This window comes from Diceros bicornis, chromosome 18, assembly GCF_020826845.1.
Source record: "Diceros bicornis minor isolate mBicDic1 chromosome 18, mDicBic1.mat.cur, whole genome shotgun sequence".
NCBI lineage: Eukaryota > Metazoa > Chordata > Mammalia > Perissodactyla > Rhinocerotidae > Diceros > Diceros bicornis.
The window spans coordinates 16,321,196-16,344,238 of NC_080757.1; the positions used below are offsets into that span (position 1 = coordinate 16,321,196).

At 38.4% G+C, this 23,043-nt stretch overlaps 1 protein-coding gene across 1 annotated transcript in view; it reads left to right on the forward strand.

Annotated features, from left to right (window-relative positions):
• Window positions 1-23,043, forward strand: part of YWHAE (tyrosine 3-monooxygenase/tryptophan 5-monooxygenase activation protein epsilon) — a 39,511-nt gene that overhangs the window by 9,073 nt on the left and 7,395 nt on the right. The window contains exons 2-4 of the mRNA XM_058560145.1: window positions 17,485-17,684; window positions 20,568-20,674; window positions 21,626-21,832. Of these exons, the coding sequence (XP_058416128.1) occupies window positions 17,485-17,684; window positions 20,568-20,674; window positions 21,626-21,832 (514 nt within the window). The remainder of the gene's footprint in view (window positions 1-17,484; window positions 17,685-20,567; window positions 20,675-21,625; window positions 21,833-23,043) is intronic.

Consider the following 23,043-nt stretch of genomic DNA (forward strand, 5'->3'; position numbering starts at 1 on the left):
AGGAAGACTGGCCCTGGGCTAATGTCCATGCCCATCTTCCTTCACTTTATATGGGATGCCACCACAGCATGGCTTGCCAACCAGTGCATTGGTGCACGCCCGGGATCCGAACGGGCGAACCCCGGGCTGCTGCAGCAGAGCGCGTGCACTTAACAGCTTGTGCCACTGGGCTGGCCCCAACTCAAAGTATTTTATACAACGGATCTGCAGGCTGAGACTTTTTTTTATATTTGCCTTGTGACCACAGTAGTGGAGGGCTGTGAAACAAAACTAAATTCAGCTATGGATTGCATTTACAACTATGGGTTTTACTCTAGCCAACTCAGCTACTGGTTCATTTAATAGAGAAACTCCCATTTTCCAAGTTTGCGTTTATATTCCTACTTGTGTTGAATGAATTACAAGGTTGAACTATATGAAATTGCCAATTTCAGTCATTTTTTACCGATAAAAATGATCATTTCGTATGGTTCAACCTAATGTAAGTGATTGGAAGGCCTCAAAGGTGAAGCCTCGATATATCCAAAAAAGGCATCATGCTTTTAAGGAAGCACCAGGATTCAGGGACTGCACTTGAATACTTTCTCCCTGAGATTGGTTTTGCCTCTTGTACTTAGCTAAATTGATTTTTACCTATTTTCACTTTCTAGATCTGTCTTCTGCTGTTTTTTCTCTTTCTCTTTCAGAATAATGGATTAAAGTTTGCTCTGTTTGCAATTCTTCTAACGTAGTACTTTCAGGGTCACTGTGTAGTACAGCTTCTGGAACTGTGCAGCAGAGAGACCCCAGATATTTTAGGGAAAGGGTGGTACATAAAAGACTGGGTTTTTTCCTCCAAACAAAGTGAATGGAATTGACCCTTTGTCGCTGGTTGTCAAATAAAGCGAATGGAAAAGGCCACTTCCCTTTTCTTTCCAGAAGAGAATTGGTCTCAGTGGTATACTTCACGGTTGGTAAAATGCAGTTGTAAGAAAATGTTTGGATTTATTAGATTCTGCAATAGTAATATGGTTTCGTAACTGTAATCAGTAGAATCCCATTAATGAGGAATTTTTTTTTACTATTCTGTATTTATGTTAAAGAACTGCTGTCCTCCTCCTTTCTCCTTCCCCATTGTGAGATTCTTTGTTTCTTTCTAGCTTTAAAATCTAATTAGCCCTTATTCCTCAACCTCCTAGCTTTTTCACGTGGCCACTGAACGTTCAAATGTTATTCTAAGCAAGGAATAGAGAAATTGAACAATGTTGAGTGGTAAGAAAAATATCACTGTTTGTAACTCCTTGTTACATGAGAGTAAAGCTTTGTAAAGGGCTGGGTAATAAAGAAGCTCTAGGAACTTAATGATCCAGCACTATGGCCTTATACTTTATATACCTTCTCAGTAGATGACTTTTCAGGCATGTATTTTGGGGGCATTGGGGAATGGCCACAGGGGACCCTGGCTTTTTCCTCTAGACTAGTTATAGTTGGCTGTTAAATCAGTTTTTCCTCTTCCCAACAATTAATAAATACATACCATTAACATGGTCCTTATGCTTTTGTCTTTTATTCATTTTTTTACTGCTGCAGCTTTCTTCTTATGACTTTCTTGACCTTTACCTTTCCTCATTTCAGAATGCTATTGCCAACATTTCTTTAGTCATTTTGTCTTTATCTTTTATTCTTATCATATTGCTTCCCAATTTTCTTTGCTCCACTTGTAAAAGCTGAAAGAATTTTGGAACACTAATAGTAGTCTGTTTAGCAGTCTGTTTTAGTTCTGCATGCCTTTGAAGATAATTAGGAGAATGTTTGGTTTACGCCTGTTTTAGAGGCCTTCAGGTCAAGAGGATAGATTACCAAGTAGATTTATTTCACTAATCAAGATGTGATTTAAAATATTAAAATATACTTTTTTCTTTTATTTGACGTCATTCAGGTTTTTTAAGCTTAAAAATTCTGAAACTTATTTTTTTTTAATTTTATTTATTTATTTATTTTTCCCCCAAAGCCCCAGTAGATAGTTGTATGTCATAGTTGCACATTCTTCTAGTTGCTGTATGTGGGACGCGGCCTCAGCATGGCCGGAGAAGCAGCGCGTCTGTGCGCGCCCGGGATCGGAACCCCGGGCCGCCTGCATCGGAGCGCACGCACTTAACCGCTAAGCCACGGGACCGGCCCTGAAACTTATTTTTAAAAAAGTTTACTGACACTTGTGAAGCAGAGAGGGATTTAGGAGATAGTCATTACTAAAAATAGTAGCTGGTTAAATTTTATTAAAATTCACTTGGGATATTTTCCAGCTAAGTATGTATTCGGTGTATTTTCTGTATTTATTTGAATATGTAAACGCAGACTTACATTTACATTTACATATTCATGGAAAGTTTGAAACGTCAAAGGTGAAATGAAAACTTCTATTACCTGGTATTTTCTGTGCAAAAATTTTTTGTTTTACTATTTCATTACGTTTTGTCTGTCTGTATATCTGATTTTACATGACAGTCACAAACTTGTAAATATTTTTATTGGCTGTATAACATGCATTAACAAACTGTTATGAGTTTTTGGCTAGTATATTACTAGTAACAACTGCAGTGAAATACTTACATCCAAAAATATAATTTTCTGTGCTTTGGGTTATTTTTCTCAGGAGAGATTCTGAGAATTGGAGTTTACTGATGGAAGTAAATAAACCTAAAGCTTTTGGCTTGTGTGCTCCCATTGTTCTCTGAAAGGATTTTTTCAGTTTATAGTACCACTAACTTAATAATGCACATTGCATAATTTTTTCACTGCAAAAACTCATGTATTTAAAATTTTTAAACATTAGTTAAAATGTGAAATGCAATTTTTCCCATTTTTGTTTTAATTTTTTTAAATTACAAAAACTAAAATGTAAAAAAGTCAAACAGTATAGCTATATCAAATACTGACAGATACTCTCCCCTGCTAGAAGTAACTATTGTGTTATTGTGAACAGTTTGAATATACTTTGAGAACTTTCTCTGCTCAAGTGCCAATGCATGTTTAAACACAAAAACATAGCTCGTTTTGTTGACTCCAGTATGCCATCGATATAACATGCATCATTACTTTACATAACACTAATAAAGAAAAATGCTGCCAATTGCGGCATAACACACCATTGACTAAGAAAAATCTGGATTTCAGAGAGATTATTGTGAAAAAATGTTTCCTAAAATAGATGATATACGTATATACTGTATTCTTTCATAGAAATAACATTATACATATTACTCAGCAACATATTTTTTTCCTTCAGTAAAACATTGAATATAAAAAAATGTTTTGGGGCCGGCCTGGCGGCGCACTTAACCACTTGCGCCACCGGGCCGGCCCATAACTTTAGGTTTAAATTTATCTGTAAATGCTAATCAAATTTAACCTGATTTTAAAAATATCAATTAACTAGCTTGTTTTAGAGTTGCAGTGCATACCTTATGGACTTCTTAGTGTTTCTTTGCATTTACTGTAGCTTGTTGATTTCTATCATCTTCTCTGCATTTACTGTAGTTTGTTGATTTCTATAACTTTTCTCTGTATCTGCCTCTGCATTTTTATGTTACATTTTGATCAGTTGATAGAATTAGGAATTCTCCTCTTCCCCTTCACAAACATTCCTAAGGATGTCTCCTGTAAATCCATCCTTGAACTTTTTAATCAATAATTATTTATTTAGTGTGTCTTGGGAATGAGTTTCCTCTTGTGAATGAAAAAGAATTTATTATAATACTTAATGCAGAGGAGTTTACGGTCTAGTTTAAGGAGAACTGTGGCTAAAAACAAGAGTGCTTATTGCCATCTTCTGTGATACAGGAATTTTAGAGATGGGGAACAAGGGCATTATGGGCTGTAGTTGTTAGGGAAAATGGATGAGCTATTCATTGGGGTGGAGGAGATTTGCATGGTGGGAGGGGGAAGTTCTTTCAGATACATCGTTAAAGGTACAGATATGGGATTAAGCATATGAGGCCTGAGAATGGAATATCTGGGCTAGAAACAAAAAGTGGAGCCAGGTTATACAAAAGGCTTTATTTATTAGGCTTAGATTCTAACCTCTATTCTTTATTTAGTTGATTACTGCATCAAGCACATTGTTAACACTCCTCTGTGTGCTCACATCTTTCTGGATTCCTGTTGGGGTTTTTGGTGTTTTTTCTTTTTTACTCTTGGAAGAGAGACGAGCAAAGAAAAGGAAGAATTTTAACATATTGTTGAGTTCCTTTTATGTGCCAGAGAATTTACTATGCAGTCTCATTTTAACTCTTATAACCCAGTGAGAGGTGGGTGTCTCCCAAGTTGTAGATGAGGAAACAAGCTCATAGAGGCTGACATAGGTCAAATAGTATGTAAATAAATACCTAACCCAGAATGAAAATCTAATTGGAATCTTTCTGGCTATTAAGGTGGTGCTTTCCTACCATACTGTCTTTCCCAAAGTGTGTATCTTTTGGTCCACTGTTAAAGTACAGGTGGTAGGTGGAGATGACAAGAACAGTGAGTGTTGCAGAATAGAGTAGGAGCTCTTTAGAGAGGCTTCCCAGACCTCCTATTTTCTGTTTCAGCATCTTGTTTGTTTCTTTCATAGTACTCAACACAAAGTGTACTTAGATATCAATTTATTAATCTTGTCCACCTAAAGCCATTAACTTAAAGAAAAATCCCAGGAATGACTTCTAAATCTTACCAAACTGTTTACTTCAAATTATTCCTTCCTTTATAACTCTTCTTAACACACTCTTAGATACATCTCATATTTTGCTGGTTTTAACTAAACATAACTAGTGATTACTATGATAGCATTTTTATCTCCCTAGGAAAATATAAGTGATATAAGACTCCTAAAGCTACAAACTTCAGGTTTTTATTGCATCCTTAGATCCTTTCCACGTTATTTACTGTTTGAATTAAAGTAGTTAAGAATTTTTTTATAGATTGAATTATGATTTTGAGTAATGTAAAATCTTAAGTTGTGTTTTAGCATCCCATACAGCCCTTAAGTGATTTGGAAGCACTGTCACAGTAGTGCAAATAGCCTTTCACAAACTTTGAGCAGACTTAAGCAGCTGAATTATTTATGGTAAAACTAGAATTGTCAAATTTGTCAGGTTTTGTTAATCTTTAACAACCAATATTAGTCAGTTTAGCTATCTGAGAATGTTTTATAACTAGCTTAATCTGATGGGCTTGTTAGAGTGTAGCTCTGTCAAAAATCATGTTCCATAGGGATCCTACTGAATTTCTTTTATGGTTAACTGATAATACTTGTCCTTAAAATTGTCCAAATCAAATTTCTTTTCCATGCTTTATGGTACGGAACTGATACTTCAGATAGTGTTTGTCAGTGTGATAAAGAAAGTACATGAGGGGCCGGCCCAGTGGCATATTGGTTAAGTTCCCGTGTTCAGCTTCGGTGGCCCAGGGTTCTCAGATTCCGATCTTGGGCGTGGACCTACTTACCGAAGAAAAAGATTTTCTTCCTCAAAAAAAAGAAAGTAAATGATACTTTCTTAGGAAAAATTTGGCCCCTGTTTGTATATTCCTAAATATTAACAGCAATCTTTGCTACCAGGATATTTGGGTCTTTTAGAAATCTGTGGGCCGGCTCCGTGACTTAGTGGTTAAGTGCATGCGCTCCGCTACTGGCGGCCGGAGTTTGGATCCCAAGTGTGCACCGACGTACCGCTTCTCCGGCCATGCTGAGGCCGGGTCCCACGTACAGCAACTAGAAGGATGTACAACTATCTACTGGGGCTTTGGGAAAAAAAAAAAGGAGGAGGATTGGCAATAGATGTTAGCTCAGAGCGGGTCTTCCTCAGCAAAAAGAGGAGGATTAGCATGGATGTTAGCTCAGGGCTGATCTTCCTCACCAAAAAAAAAAAATCTATAAGACAGAATGTTGATTGTCATTGAATTATCTATGTTTAGTGATAGTGCAAATTTTGCTTAGCTTGTAATTCACTCCTTTCTTGGGGGAGTTAGCTTAAGTCCATCAGATCATCTGAAAGCAACAGAACCCCTGGACATTGACATGTGTAACTTTGTACAGAAATGCACTCACTGGGGCCGGCCCCGTGGCTTAAGGGTTAAGTGCGCGCGCCCCGCTGCTGGCGGTCCGGGTTCGGATCCCGGGCGCGCACCGACGCGCCGCTTCTCCGGCCATGCTGAGGCCACGTCCCACACACAGCAACTAGAAGGATGTGCAGCTATGACATACAACTATCTACTGGGGCTTTGGGGGGAAAAATAAATAAATAAAATCTTTAAAAAAAAAAGAAATGCACTCACTGATTTCATGAGATCAGAAGCATCTTGGTGAAGACTGCTTCTCTTGTGTAAATCTAGTCAAACATTTTCTGTGACCATTCCTTTTTAAGTAAAGATCCATATGGTAAATTTCTCTTAGATTTAGTACCTTGGAAATTTTTTCCCCAACAAGCTTGTATACTAATTTTTTATCAAATATAATAAAAACAAATTCAACTTGGGACATTTTAAGTTGTTGCTTTGATTGCCATTAACCATAGACAAAGTTTGTGGTTTGCGTTAATTGCCCGTAATTTTTATGTCTGTCTCAGCTCTTAAGTGTCTGATTTGACTTGACAGGGTTTTTTTTTTTTTTTTTGGTGAGAAAGATTAGCCTTGAGCTAACATCTGTTGCCAGTCCTCCTCTTTTTTGCTGAGGAAGATTGGTCCTGAGCTAACATCTGTGCCCATCTTCTTCTATTTTATGTGGGACGCCACTACAGCGTGCCTTGATAAGCCGTGGTCCGCCTATGGCATCAGAACCTGTGAACCCCAGGCCACTGAAGCCGAGTGCTTCAGTGAACTTAACTACTATGCCACCAGGCTGGCCCCCAGCCTTTTTTATTTTAGTGTGGTTTCATTGGCTTTTTTGGGGGAGGGGGCTCTATTGAGACATTGTGGAGCTCTGTTCCCCCTTTTCCCAACTTCTTGTACTTAGGCAGCAGGGTCATGGGAGCCGTTGTGGCCAGTGAAGTGTGAGCAGAAATTATATGTGTGAACTGTGTAGAGGCAGTGAAAAACCCTTTCCTGATTGTCTCCTTGCTTCTTTGACCAGGGAAGCCTCATGTACCAAATGCTACAGCTCCAACATGGTGGACCCTTACTCAAACATTTGAGTGAGAAAGAAACCTTGGTTGTGTCAAGCTCTGAGATTTAGGGAGTAATTTGGTTCCCAAGCACACCTGTCTTGTCCTGTGGGAATACAGAATTATCAGTCACACTTCAAGGCTAATCAGTTCTTTAGAAAAGATTTAAACCATGTTTACTGTCTCTTTTGTGCTTTCAATTTTGAGGTGTTAAGTAGATTATATCCAGGCGTCTCGGCTTTCCAGAATCTTAGGGTAGGCAGAGCTGTTTCAAAATTATGTGCCAGCTTCTCTAAAGATGAGTAAAATCATCCTTTGGCTGGTATGTTAAGTATGTGCGTACCATATGAAGGACATTTTGCTTTCATGGCATGCCTCAGAATATGAAGGAATCATAAAAGGGCATAACACTTCCCTTGTCGTGCAGATTAATTCCTTGATGGAGTTGTTTTTCATTCCTTAATTTCTAAACCACATCTCTTCAGAACTAATTATTGAGATTTTAAGGGAGGCATTCATCACATTAAGTTCTTTGGCCAGCCTGAGCTCTTTTACCTTAGGTCTATTAGTTTTCCCTTTGTTCCTCAATCGAGCTATTCTCCCAATACTGTTGCTGGCACAGGTCTGGGTATCTGATTTGTATTCATTTGGGAACTACTCCCCCCTGCCCCTCCCGTATTGTAGACATCAGGTTTTCCTTTGCTGCTGTACTTCTCTTTCTCCCTTTTAGCTCAGAAGACAGAATTTTTTTCTAGATATGGTACAAGAGCCATTCATCTTCATACAGGGATCCAAGCTCTCAGTGTTAATAGTTTCTCTGATAATCATAAGATGGGAATGTTCCTAAAATTACAACTATTGATGCTGTCCTCCTTCTAAGTTTGCTTTTTTTTATTATCAAAGGATAAAATACTTTTTCTCAGCAACTGGGAAAGTGCTTAAAAATATTTGTTCTCTTCTCCTTGCTAGTCTCTTCTAGTGCAGAATGGCTTTCTGTGATGATGAATCTTTTCTCTTTATTGTATTTATCCTTATTTTCAGGTTTGTAGTTATTTTCTGAAGTGTCTGTAGGGTAATAGTCATCGTGATAAAGGGAAACTGAACGTAAGGGAAAGATGATGGCGTTTTATTGAAAAGTACAGGTCTACACTGCCACTTCTAATTTAACAACAGATCTTCCCAGGCGAAGAAGTGCTCTCATTTAATATAAATATTTTATTGATTCATCTCAGGGAGTAAAGACTTCTTTATATGTTAGTCAAGATGTGTGCATATAAAATATATTCTGATCTCGAACCAGCAATTTGAAATAACTATGCCTGTAACTAATAATTGGTCTAGAAAAATTTTTTAATGAGGTGGTTTTTGTAAGGTGAATTTTGTAGAGGGAGTTTTACAATTTACAGAGGTACCTTGCTTTTTCCCCTGACTTTTCCCATGATAGTTCTGCGTCACCCCCTAAGATAACTTTGCATTCTTTCCATTTGACATAGTGATTTGGGAAGCTTGCCTTCATGAGCAAGCCAGAAATAAATTTATTGTCTTAAGTTTCTTCTCATGTTGGGTCTCTGGAGGAGTTTCTTTTCAACAGTCTTCAGTCAACTGAAGATTCCACTGTCACCATCATGTCTGTCATCTGGATTACTTTTTTCATTGAGAAGGGGCCTACAGAGGTCGAGGCAGGGTTACTTACTTCATCTTAGTTTTTGTGTGTGTGTGTCTGTGTTAAATACACATAACAAAATCTCCCATCTGAACTGTTTTTAACTGTACAGTTTGGTGGTATTAAATACATTCACATTTTTGTGCAGCTGTTACCATCCATCCCTACGATTCTTTTCATCTTGTAAAACTGAAACTCTATACCCGTTAAACAATAACTCCTCATTCTCCCCTCCCCTCAGCCCCTGGCAACTACCGTTATACTTTCTGTTTTTATGATTTTGACTAATCTAAGTACTTCATATAAATGGAATCATACAGTATTTGTCTTTTTTGTGACTGGCTTCTTTCATTTAGCATGATGTCTTCAGGGTTCATCCATGTTGTAGCATGTGTCAGAATTTCCTTCCTTGTTAAGGCTGAATAGTAATATTCTGTTGTATGTATATTCCATAGTTTGCTTACTCATTCATCCGTCAGTGGACACTTGGGTTGCTTCCACTTTTTGGCTTTTGTGAATGTTGTTGCTATGAACATGGATGTACAAATCTCTCTTCAAGACCCTGCTTTCAATTCTTTTTGGTATATACCTGGAAGTGGAATGCTGGATCATAGGGTAATCCTATTTTTAAAGTTTTTTGAGGAACCACCATACTGTTTTACATAGTAGCTGTACCATTTTACATGCCCACTAACAGGGCAGAGGGTCCCGTTTCTCCAGATCCCTGCCAACGCTTGTTGTTTTTTTGTTTAATCCTTTTTTTTTTTTTCCTGAGGAAGATTTGCTCTGAGCTAACATCTGTTGCCAATCTTCCTCTTTTTCTGCTTGAGGAAGATTAGCCCTGAGCTAACATCTGTGCCAGTCTTAGTGGGTCGCTGCCACAGCATGGCCGATGAGTGGTGTAGGTCTGCGCCTGGGATCTGAACCCATGAACCCCAGGCCGCTGAAGCAGAGTGCAGTTATAGAACTTAACCACTACACAACTCCAGTCCCTGTTTTCTGTTTTTTTGGTAGTAGTCATTCTAATGAGTATGAGGTGGTAGATCATCTTAGTTTTTTAAATAGATAAAGGAAAGAGCTAGGTTTTTCCCCTTAACTTTCTTGCTCTAAATGAACCCTAGGGGCTCTTGATTGGAATCAAATCTGATTATTGTATAAGGTGGCACTTTCCTATTCGTTGTTATAGATTGCTTTGATGGGCTTATCCTCCCTGGCCTTTTGTTAATACCAACCAGCCACTTTTCCATATAAAACACAAGTTATAACCCTGTACATTCTGCCTGCCTCTTCTTGATAATCTATAGCAGATGAACCAGTAAAGCTTCTAGAGTACAGTATACCAAGTTCTCAGAATATCCCCAAATGCCTTGACTCTTGTATTATGAAATGGTGTTAGTTCTCTTTTAGTCATTTCACGTACAGGATTCAAGATCAGATCATATAATACTAGATGCTTCACACTAGAAGTCCGTATAGATGCCATAGTCTTGTTAATTGAGAATATTATTTGAATGTACAGTAATCTCTCTTATCTGGGAGTGATACGTTCCCAGATGCCCAGTGGATGCTTGAAACTGTGGATAGTACATACCGAACTCTATGTATACTGTGTTTTTCCCTATGCGTACATATTTGAAGTCCTACAGCAAAACTAGCACAAATTTCCTTTCTTCACAGTTTCATGTCGAGAAGATTTGTTCTTAGCCTAGATCTTAACAACCTCAGCATGAATGTGATTTTCTTTTCGTAAGTCAGAAGATTCACCCTTTCACTGAAAGGCAGCACGTTACAGCTTCTCTTGGGCATATTCGAATTGCCTGCATCACTACTCTTGTGCTTTGGGGCCACTGTTAAGTAAAATAAGGATTACTTGAACAGGAGCACTGCAATATCACACAGTCGATCTGATACCTGAAGTGGCTACTAAGTGACTAACTGGTGGGCAGTGTATACAGTGTGGATACGCTGAACAAAGGGTTGATTCATGTCCTGGGTGGGATGGAGTTGGATGGCGTGAGATTTATTCACTGCTACTTAGGACAGCACGCGATTTAAAACTTATGAATGGTTTATTTCTGGAATTTTCCGTTTAGTATTTTCAGACTATGGTTGACCTCAGGTAGCTGAAACCATGGGTAAGGGAGAACTCTGTATAGGCACTTTGCTGAAGTCTGGTAACACAGGACACCTATACTAAATTCCCCGTTATACCTTCAAGGAACAGACCTCAGACCTTCAGGATGATTCTCTGGGTTTCCGAGACGTTTTTAGGGACAGAGATAATTAAATTTTCTACTAAATAAAATGGGCTGCAGAAAAAGGGCCAATTAAAATTGCTGAGAAAGAACTATAGAATTTCTGGTTCTATCTAGAGGGGATCCTTAAACAGGTTTCATTTACCTAGGAAATATTCAGTCAAGCCCACCAGAATGTATTTCTCAATCTCTGTTTAATGTAGTTCGTCTTACCCTCTTCATTCTTCCTCAAATGTTTGTGTGCCTTTTGTGGCATAAGATACTGTGCTCTTCGGCGAATATAGAGATAAAGACACAGTTCATGCCCTTTTAGCAAGGTAATATTTAGTGGGAAGAAAAATGCTGATCCTCAATACAGGGAAATACTAACGTGGATTGGAGAGCACAGGAAAGCTTCACAGAATAAGATGTTTGAGTTTGATCCAGAGGGGCGAATAGTTTCCTAGGCAAAGAGGAAGAGTCATTGGCCACCTGATCAGCTTTTGCGTAAAGCAAATCCAAGACCTCTTCAGAATCTTGAGTGACAGAACTTTTCTAAGGCAGTGTCTGATGCTGTGGCCCTTTTCTTCCCTTGGGGTGATTACTTTCAGTGTTCTTGGACTTAAGAAGTTCTTGTTTCTGTGAGCACTCTACTTGTAAAGTTAGTCGAATGTAGTTAAGAGCTCAGGCACTTAAGTTAGATTGGGTTTGAATTGTGCTTTTACCACTTAACCAGCTGTGTGACTTCAGGCACGTTACTCTTAGCTTTAGTTTTCTGTCTTTAAAGTTAGGATTCTGGGTTGTAACAGCTGGCAAACATTTTTTTCCAAGTTAGGAGAAATTATGATTACAGCCCTGTGTGCTTTGGTGCGAGGTACGTTAATGCTGTCAGCCAGTACAGAGCCTGTTCATTTTCCTGGGTTTTGAGCAGTTTGCTTCCATCTTGACCCTGATCTCATTAGCAGTTGTAGAATTGGACCTATTGGTTAACTTGTAGTCAGTGTGATAGGTGGAGACATGCCCCCTCTTAGATTTTGTGCTCTTTGTGCTCTTTTTTTTGTGTGTGAGAGGAAGATCAGCCCTGAGCTAACATCCGTGCTAATCCTCCTCTTTTTGCTGAGGAAGACTGGCTCTGAGCTAACATCTATTGCCAGTCCTCCTCCTTTTTTTCCCCAAAGCCCCAGTAGTAGATAGTTGTATGTCACAGTTGCACTTCCTTCTAGTTGCTGTATGTGGGACGCGGCCTCAGCATGGCCGGAGAAGCGGTGCGTCGGTGCACACTTAACCACCAGTAGCGGAGCAGGTGCCCCTAACCACTAAGCTGTGGGGCGGGCCCTGTGCTCTGTCTTTATAAGGCTAAAAGACTATTGAAACTCAGCAGAGACTTGATTTACCAGCTGGCAGGGACAATCAAGTTTTACTGGGATGTTGATCTAGACATGTTAGAGCCATGAGAGTATCTGTTCTCTACTAGGCATTGACAGTAAGCTTTTTGAAGATAATATTCTGGGGAGGTTAACTTTTAGGTGGAAAAAGATGTGTTTTAAGCAAGAATAAATCACATTTTAATTATTAAGCTTTGTGTCTCTGAAACCATTTATCTTGCATCTGTTCTTATAAAAGCAAAGAATATTTATTCAAATAAATAGTCAAATCTGAAGTAATATGATTAAATCAAAGCACAACTCTGAAGTCAGATTGCCTGGGTTGTAATCCACTGACACTGTGATTTTGAGCAAGTTTAATCTCCACATTCTTTAGTTTCCTCATATAAAATGGAGATAATACTGGTACCTACTTCAAAGGTCTGTTGAGATTAAATTAGTTAATACATGCAAAGCATTTGGAACAGTGCCTGGCATGAGGTGTTTTATTTGTGAATGAGTTTATTGAATGAATGTGTAAATACTTCTAAGAGCAAAACCAACAACCAAAGCTAAATTAAAGTCAGTGTGAAAAACATTTGACTCTCCTTCTGGCAGGATAGTCCAGTAACAAATAGAGGCAAGCTGGTTTAATATAATGGATGTTTGACTAGGCTATTATCACACAAGGAAGGGGAAATGACCTGGAACCAAAAAGGCTTAGTATGTTTGATTAAGATGCCCTTTGAATTGTAGGGGGATTTGAATATTTCAGAGTTTCTGTAACAGTAGTGATTTTCAGTCAACTACCATTGTTCCCAAACTATCAGAAGTCTCAGAAATTATATTTTATTGCCCAGACTTCATGTACCAAACTGCCTGTGCATCCACAAGTAGTGTTTCCACCGTGAGTTGCATTCTCTGGGTCCATAAGTTATGATCATACCTGCTGCGTACAGATTTGACAGCCTTCCCTTGTCCCAGAAATGTGTAGATCACTTTGATAAAATAGTTGCTGCAAATATGATTTTATGAAATAGTAGTTGTGTTGAGAAATTTATGTTAATGTAACTTGTGCTAATCTTCTGCTGATGGAGCTTTTAAGGGTGTGGCCAGTCTAAAGTTTTGGATAAATTAGAGCTTTCACATATAGTTTTGGGGTACATTATAGTTGGGATGATGTTTCTGTTGCTGGTGTTAAAAGGATAAGGATGACACCAGTGTTATCATGAAAACTTCACTGTGGTCATAATTTGTGCAAATTGGTACAAAGCATTGGTTGTAGAACTTTCAGGTGTAGTAGGAAGCTCTTTCCTTTTCTGTCTTATGCTACTATTATCCCTTAATCTACTACCATCAGAAGTGGAGAAATGCCTGAAGATGAGGGGCTAAGAGGAGTAGTTGGGGTTTTATTTTTATTTATTTATTTATTTATTTTATTTATTTATTTCCCCCCCCCAAAGCCCCAGTGAATAGTTGTATGTCATAGCTGCACATCCTTCTAGTTGCTGTATGTGGGACACGGCCCCAGCATGGCCGGAGAAGCGGCGTGCCGGTGCACGCCCGGGATCCGAACCTGGGCCGCCAGCAGCAGAGTGGGAGCACTCAACCACTAAGCCACGGGGCCGGCCCTAATTGGGGTTTTAAAAGTAAATAATTCCTACAACGCAGTAACAAAAAGATAAATAACTGAATTAAAAAATTGGCAAATCATCTGAATAGATATTTTCCAAAGAACATATACAAATGACCAATAAGCACATGAAAAGATGCTCAGCATCAGTAGCCATCAAGGAAATGCAAATCAGAATCATGAGATACCACTTCATAGCCACTAGGATGACTACTAAAAACAAAAGGAAACTAACAAGTGGTGAGAGTATGGAGAAATTAGGATCCTCCTATATTGCTGGTGGGAATGTAAAAATGGTGCAGCCACTGTGAAAAATGCTTTGGCAGTTCCTTCCTCAAAAAGTTACTATATGACCCTGCAGTTCCACTCCTAGGTGTGTATTCAGGAGACTTGAAAGCATACTTCCGTGAATGTTCATAGCATTGTTCAGAATAGCCAAAAAGTGGAAATTCAACTCAAAGTCCATTAACTGATGGAATAGATAAATAAAATGTATATCCATATAGTAAGTGAAGTATTGATATGAGCTGCACTATGGATGAACCTTGAAACGTGCTAGGTGAAAGAAGCCAGTCACAAAAGACATGTTATATGGTTCCGTTTATATGAAATGTCCAGAATAGGTAAGTCCATAAACACGGAAAGTAGATTGATGGTTGACTATGGCTGAGGGAGTTAGGGGTAAATGGAGAGTGACTGCTAATGGGTATGGAGCTTTTCTTTTTTGAGTGATGAAAATGTTCTAAAATTGATTGTGGTGATGGTCGCACAATTCTCTGAATATATCAAAAACCATTGAATTGTACACTTTAAATGGGTGAATTCTAAGGTATGTGAATTATGGATCAGTAAAGCTGTTATTTAATAAAAGCAGATAACTTCTGCTTCTGTAATTGTACCATGGTCTTTTGTGTGTTGTTTTGTGGCTTTCTAAACGAAGGGAATTATATACTTAATTGAATCTGGGATAGTAGAATATCATTGTTTTAAATCTAATTCCCCCCTCACATTGTAAAAATATTAAATGTTCATTGTTGAAAATGTTAAAGCGTAGAAAAGTGAACCATTCTAAATCATCTGGAATAGTACCCAGAGACATATCACTGTTAAGTTTGTGGTGGTACATATTAGATATTTGTGTATAGTTTTTCCATATATAATGTTGCAAAGCCCTACAATTTAAAAGAATTAATGGTCTTTTCTGTGTAGCTAGGTTACTTTTTTAATTGCTCTGTTGGGACCGATTTAGAAAAGCAAATTACTGGTTCACTTCTGAGGCATATTTAATTTGTTGTTAGTTTTTGAGATAAACTAGTATGAAAGTGAGCTTAAAATAATACCCTCTTACTCCACTGCCTCTAAATTTAGTCTTTTTTTCATGACTATGGTTAAAAAAAATTTGGATTGGGCCGGCCCCGTGGCTTAGCGGTTAAGTGTGTACACTCCGCTACTGGCGCACTGCTTGTCCGGCCATGCTGAGGCCGCATCCCATATACAGCAACTAGAAGGATGTGCAACTGCGGCATACAACTATCTACTGGGGCTTTGGGGAAAAAAAGAGGAGGAGGATTGGCAATAGATGTTAGCTCAGAGCAGGTCTTCCTTAGCAAAAAGAGGGGGATTAGCATGGATGTTAGCTCAGGGCTGATCTTCCTCACACACACACACACACAAAATTGGATGTTTCAAATGAATGCTTTCAGGCTCCCACAAATGAATTGTCTTATTACCATACTCCCTAGTATTTCTTTTTTTCTGAAAATGCTTCAGAATTGCACTTTTAAAAATCAGCTTTATTGAGGTATAATTTATATGTGATAAAAATATACTACTTTTACATTTATAATTCAATAAGTTTTGATAAATGTATTCAGTTGTGTAACCATGTAGAACAATTCTCTCACCCCTCTAAGTTTCCCTAGTACTCTTTTGTGCATAAGCCCCTTACTTCACCCCCATACCTTGGTAGTCACTTACTTTCTGTCTTTATAGTTTTGCATTTTCTATGACTTGATTTAAGTGGAATTATACAATCTTTTTTGGTCTGGCTTTTTTTAGCATGATTTTGAAATTCATCGTATTGTTACTTGTATCAGTAGTTCATTCCTTTTTATTCTTGAGTAGTATTCCATCGTATAGATGGACATTTGGGTTGTTTTCACTTTTTGGCTATTATGAGTAAAGTTGCTGTGAACATTTGTATTAAAGTCTTTGTGAAGATATATTTTCATTTCTCTTGGGATAATACCTAGGAGTGGGATTGCTGAGTCTTATGCTGTTTAACTGTAAAAGAAACTACCAAACTGTTTTCCAAAGACCTTACTTCTTAATATTTCTATTTGTTTCAGAATGATTTTCTGAAACAGATATTTTCCTGGGATTACACATAATATAAGGTACCATTAAGTAGTGTTCCATAAGGTCACCTTGTGAATCATACCTTAATACTGTATGCTTATGCTTAGAGTGTTAATGTATGCTAAGGTGCTTGTTAAAATGCAGATCCTTGGGTTTCATCACCAAAGATTCTAAAATAGTAAAGTTGGAGAGCTACATGGTAATATGGCATTTAGTCTTTTCTAAAAGCATAGTTTTCATTAATATATTTATTCAGTTAGAGTTTATTGAGTTTTTGATTCTTCCTTTGCATTCACATTCATTGTATTACCTATTTTTTCCTGTACTTGGCATCTCTCAAAGTTTATCTGGGCCCCTTTCTTTGCTCGCCACCTAGTGGTAACAATTAGGAACCACCAAAATTTTGCTGATGAATTAATTCATAGAAGGTGGACAGTGCCCTTTTGAAGGAGGAAGGATGGAAACATCCAAAGATAAGTGTGGTTTGTGTTTGTCACTAGCCAAATGTTCAGTGTATGTTTACTATATGAATGAATTCCCCTTCCTCCCGTGACTTTTTTGAGAAATATAATTTATTTGTATTTATTTGAAAGAAAATACATTTTTAGAGTCTTCTTTTTTTGCTGAGGATGATTCGCCCTGAGCTAACATCTGTTGCCAGTCTTCCTCTTTTTGCTTGAGGAAGATTCACCCTGAGCTAACATCTGTGCCAGTCTTCCTCTATTTTGTGTGTGGGTCACCACCACAGCATGGTGGATGAGTGGTGTACGTCTGCGCCTGGGATCTGAACCCGCGAACCCGGGCCGCTGAAGCAGAGCACACCAAACTTAACCACTAGGCCACAGGACTGGCCCCTAGAGTGTTAAATTTTTAATCTTTGTCTTAAACTGCCAGCTCTATTATTTTTACTGGGAAATGGGTAGGTGTGTCTTCCTAGTTCCCTTATTTTGTATGAGAGAGAGATCTCCAAACCATAGTGTGTTATACTAGCTACCATATGTAGTCATTTTGATTCCATACAAGCTTATATTCCAGATTCTTTTGTTCTAGGCTACTGTGAAGGGATGTGTTAACAAAACTTAGTGTGTAAGGTCTGATTTTACTTTTTCACTTATAGAAATGGTGGAATCAATGAAGAAAGTAGCAGGGATGGATGTGGAGTTGACAGTTGAAGAAAGAAATCTCCTATCTGTTGCATATAAAAATGTGATTGGAGCTAGAAGAGCTTCCTGGAGAATAATCAGCAGCATTGAACAGAAAGAAGAAAACAAGGGAGGAGAAGACAAACTAAAAATGATTCGGGAATATCGGCAAATGGTGAGATTCTCGTATCCTAGACATCTTTAAAGAAAGATGCCTTAGGTGTTGGACATTTTAGATCACAGCATAGTACACGTGTGTTGTATACATGTGTAATATATATTTTATATTTTAATGGATTTGCATCTTTTACTCACCTGGATTAGGAATTATAGGCTATATATTTCAGGGCAGGTGAAGAACTTTTTTCCGTGGAAGCTGCGGAGGGTGTTGTTCAATTTTGAGCACTGCACTAGTAAAGAACTAATTTTTTTTTTTTTTTTGTGAGGAAGATCAGCCCTGAGCTAACATCTGTGCTAATCCTCCTCCTTTTGCTGAGGAAGACCCGCTCTGAGCTAACATCTATTGCCAATCCTCCTCCCTTCCCTCCCCCCCCCAAAGCCCCAGTAGATAGTTGTATGTCATAGCTGCACATCCTTCTAGTTGCTGTATGTGGGACACGGCCTCAGCATGGCCGGAGAAGCAGTGCGTCAGTGCACGCCCGGGATCCGAACCCGGGCCGCCAGTAGTGGAGTGCGCGCACTTAACCGCTAACCACGGGGGCGGCCCTAAAGAACTAATTTAATCTTTATTTTTATTGTGGTAACTGCAAAATACTTCATTGAGTGACTTGAAATTACTATTCAGGGCAGTTTAACAAATATTTGTGTGCCTCTTATGTACCACACAATTTGCTAGGTGCTGTGGATGCAGAGATGAGACAGATATAGTTAGTATCCTTGTGGAGACTTAGTCTAGTCATTGTTTTTTTAATGGACTAGGAAATATCAGAGGACATTGGACATTATTTCATGTTTTGTTTCAGACGTAATATTTTTCTTACTGTGGGGTTTTGGTCAAAAAAGTTTGACAGCCATTGATTTAGTGCAGTGGTTCTCAACCAAAGGTGATTTTGCTCCTCAGAGGACATTTGACAATGTCTAGAGTCATGTTTAATTGTCACAACTTGGAGGATGCTGTTGGCATCTAGTAGGTAGAGACAGGGATGCTGCTAAACATCCTACCATGCATAGAACAGCCCCCCACAACAAAGAATTATCTAGCTCCAAATGGCAGTATAGTGCTGCTGTTGAGAAACTGATTCTAGTAGAACAGATAGGCATATAAACACACTTAGAGTGAGGGAAGTTACAGAAGCAGGCGCAAAATAGCATGGGGAGTGAATTTGGTAGGGGAGGGAAAGGGGAAACCATGTTTATTGACTGTCTTCAGCTCTGTTGGGCACTGTTCTGAGTGGGGAGATATTTATAATTATATAATTGTGCAAGATACTGAATTTATTTAATTTTTAAATGACCCTGTAAAGGGTAGGTATTATTCCAATTTATAGGTGGGAAAACTGAGGTTCTGAGTGATTAAGTAACATACTTGGTGTCACATAGAAGGTGGCGATCTGGTATCAATGTGACCATTACCCTCAAATGTGTTGGAACAGAGAGTATGGATTGTCAATAGACAACTTGGGTGTCTCAGAGGGATTAGGAAATGAGAAAGTTGAAAGTGCTGAAGAGAGAGAAGTCTGTGTGCTAGATTGTGGGATTTGGGCTAAGTAAGAAAGGAAGCAGGAAGCAAAGAGAGGGACTGATAAATTGAGAAGAGATGAAAGATTCAAAAGGCTGGAGGTCTTGATGTGTCCCTAAGTAGGAATAACAGGAGTAAAGGAACTAGAAAAAGAAGTTATAGTCTAGTAGTGAAATATTAGAATTTAAGACTTCTAGGATAGAGCAGCACAATTAAGGGGTATTGACGAGTGAAGGTCATGGAGTTGAGGTCAGGGAACTATGTTGAAAGGAACATAGGTGACAATACCTTGGTGTGATAGCAGGAATTGGAGAGGTAGGCTGTAGGTACTCTGTGAATGTAGATGAAGGGCTTACAGAGATCTATTGATGACAGAAATTGGGAAATTAGAACATAGAGAATGAGCGCTTCCAAGGAGGAGGGGTTTGGAGTAATAGGAGAGAGGTCGTACTGAATCAGTGAGGAGCTAAGAGAATTCAGAAATCGTCCCTCTCCTAAAGCAATCTACTTGAAAAGCCACAAGTTTATTCAGGAAAGAGCTAGTTTTACTTAGGATCAGAATGAGATTATAGCAGAAGAGAGTGGGAGAATTAGTTACAGTGGAAAGGAGGTTCCAGAGGGCATGAGAAGAACTGGGGAAAGATTCAGCAATGTCATTGTGAATTAATAGAAAATGAAGAGCAAGATGTGTATGTGTTTTTAGAGGTGGTGTGCATTTTTGGCGTGATAAATGAATTGAGATGAGTGGCAGTATTTACTTTGATATATAGATTTTTGGTGCCATAGCTGGCTCCGGATCTCTACCAATAAAGTGATTGGCTGTTGAGCGTAGTAGTAGTTAGATAGCCAGTGTGAGCACTGGAGGCAGACTACCTGGGTTTGAATTTTTATTCCATCCCTTAGAAACTGTGACTTTAGTCGTGTAACCTGCCGGGTTCAAATCCTAGCTCTGCCTCTTTAACTTCTTAAATTGGTGATCTTGGGCAAATATCCTAGTCTTTGTTTTCCCATGTAAATGGAAACAATAGTTGCTACGTCATTAAAGAAGTTAGTTAATATAAATGCTTAGCACTTAGTAAGCAGTAATCAGTGTTACTCTTAGTTCTGTAGCTGAACTATGAGTTTGTGTTTTTTTTTTTAAGCACTTAACTAATAAATAGCATATAGAAAGAAATAAGATAATTTCCATAACCTGGAGACAACTCTTCTCTGCTTTTGTATCAAAAGAGGGGAAGGAGGTTTGGAGAGAGATGTATGTTCTGTTTAATATGGCTCTCTTCCTTAAAAGCAGAGGTTGTAGAATGTGTGGTAATTTATATAATTCTTAGACTTGAAACAATTTCTGACTTTTTTTTTCAGGTTGAGACTGAGCTAAAATTAATCTGTTGTGACATTCTGGATGTACTGGACAAACACCTCATTCCAGCAGCTAACACTGGCGAGTCCAAGGTTTTCTATTATAAAATGTAGGTTCTATACTAGAAGGGAAAATGTCAGATTAAATATTGGCCCTTGTAGAATCATCACTTTTTCTCTGTACGTTTTGAACTTTAAGAATAGTGGTTTAACGTTGGAAGGATAGTTACACGGGAGGAGTGATTCTAAAAACTTTATTTCTGAATACTCATTTGCAAATTCACTGCTAATGAAGAATTAATATTATTGTTGTGTTTAAGATGGTCAGACTGTTCCTGTAAAAATGTACTAAGTTTTGCTTTACTTATTTATATTTGTTTGTATGGGGTTCTCCAACCCCCCCCCCCACAGCAATGCATTATTACATAGTTCAGTCTTAACATTTTATGTAGAAGTTTTATTTCCTGATTAACAAACTGTTTTGTCATTCTTTGGAACCACTTTTCATATTTAATTCTAGTCTATTAAGTGATAAATTTCTTGATTTTTGAGGTTTTTCAGTTAATTTATCTAGGGTTTTGCTTGTATTTGGCAATATGAAATCTCTCAGGAGGAGAACTAAATAGATGATGAGTTAGTCATTCCTGAAGAGACTTTTTGAAATTGTTGAAGTATACTTCTTCTTCTTCTTTTTTTTTTTTTGTGAGGAAGATTAGCCCTGAGCTAACATCCGTTGCCAGTCCTCTTTTTGCTGAGGAAGATTGGCCCTGGGCTAACATCTGTGCCCATGTTCCTCTGCTTTACATGGGATGCCTCCACAGCATGGCTTGATAAGTGGTGTGTCAGTCCGCGCCTGGGATCTGAACCTGTGAACCCTGGGCCCCTGAGCAAACTTAACTGCTACGACACTCGCCTGGTCCCTGAAGTATACTTGTTAATTTTTAAATATATTTTTGTTATATATTTTATTTTATATAATATGGAAAAATTTTAACAGTTTATGTTCATTTAAATGGCATTATTCCTAATTCTTTTTTGTTGTTGTTTTTGTTTTGTTTTAGGAAAGGGGACTACCACAGGTATCTGGCTGAATTTGCCACAGGAAATGACAGGAAGGAGGCTGCAGAGAACAGCCTAGTGGCTTATAAAGCTGCTAGTGATATTGCAATGACAGAACTTCCACCAACGCATCCGATTCGCTTAGGTCTTGCTCTCAATTTTTCTGTATTCTACTATGAAATTCTTAATTCCCCAGACCGTGCCTGCAGGTAAGTCATGGAAGAGAACAAAAGCTTTCACTGTGAAAGTGAAAAAGGTCACAAAGGAGAATAGCTGCTTGTGTTTCTGTCTTGTTCTCTGGGGCTGCCTTTGTACGCTTGGTCATGTAATAATTCATTTGGCTCTTGATAAAGACAGACCTTTCTCAGTTCACTAGGCTAGCAGTTAGGATAATTATACTGATGGGCAAAATTTTTGTTGGTAGATTGAGAAGAATCTTTAATTTGTTAGAGAGTGGGAGAAGGGGGAATGAGAGGAATTATCATAATAGAATTATCTTCATTTTTGTATACTAGCTTTTTCAGTCTTTGTAGACATATTTTTAATATTAGTTATACTCTTAGTGTGCATATCATTTTGTATTTCAATACAATTTTCCATCTCATTAATGTATATTAAACTGTTCCCCTATTTATACTACAGACTGTTCCCAGTTTTTTCTTTTTTTGAAGACGATTGGCCCTGCACTAACATCTGTTGCCCATCTTGCTCTTTTTTTTTTCTTCTTTCTCGACAAAGCCCCAGTACATGGGTATATGTCATAGTTGTAGAGTTGTAGCTCTTCTAGAATGTGAGATACCCCTTTAGCATGGCTTGATGAGCAGTGAATAGGTCTGCGCCCAGGATCTGAACCGGTGAACCCCAGGCTGCTGAAGTGGAACACACCAACTTAACTACTATGCCACCGGGCTGGTGGCCCCAGCTTTTGATATAGATATAAATTTAGGGAATATCTTTATGTACATAGCTTTTTTTTTTTTAAACAGTTTTTTAAAATAAATTTTTATTTATTTATTTTTTCCCCCCAAAGCACCAGTAGATAGTTGTATGTCATATTTGCACAGCCTTCTAGTTGCCTTATGTGGGACACGGCCTCAGCATGGCCGGAGAAGCGGTGCGTCGGTGCGCGCCCGGGATCCGAACCCGGGCCGCCAGCAGTGGAGCGCACGCACTTAACCGCTAAGCCATGGGGCCGGCCTCTGTACATAGCTTTTTATTTTTAAAAAATTATGGTAAAATATGCAAAACATGAAGTTAATCATTCTGACTATTTTTAAGTGTACAGTTCAGTGGCATTAAATACACCCACAATATTGTGTAACTGTCATCACTGTCTATTTCAAAACTTTTTCATCAGCTGCAACAAGATATAGCCACTAAGCAGTAACTCTCCATATTCCCCTCCCCTCCCCCGCCCTGC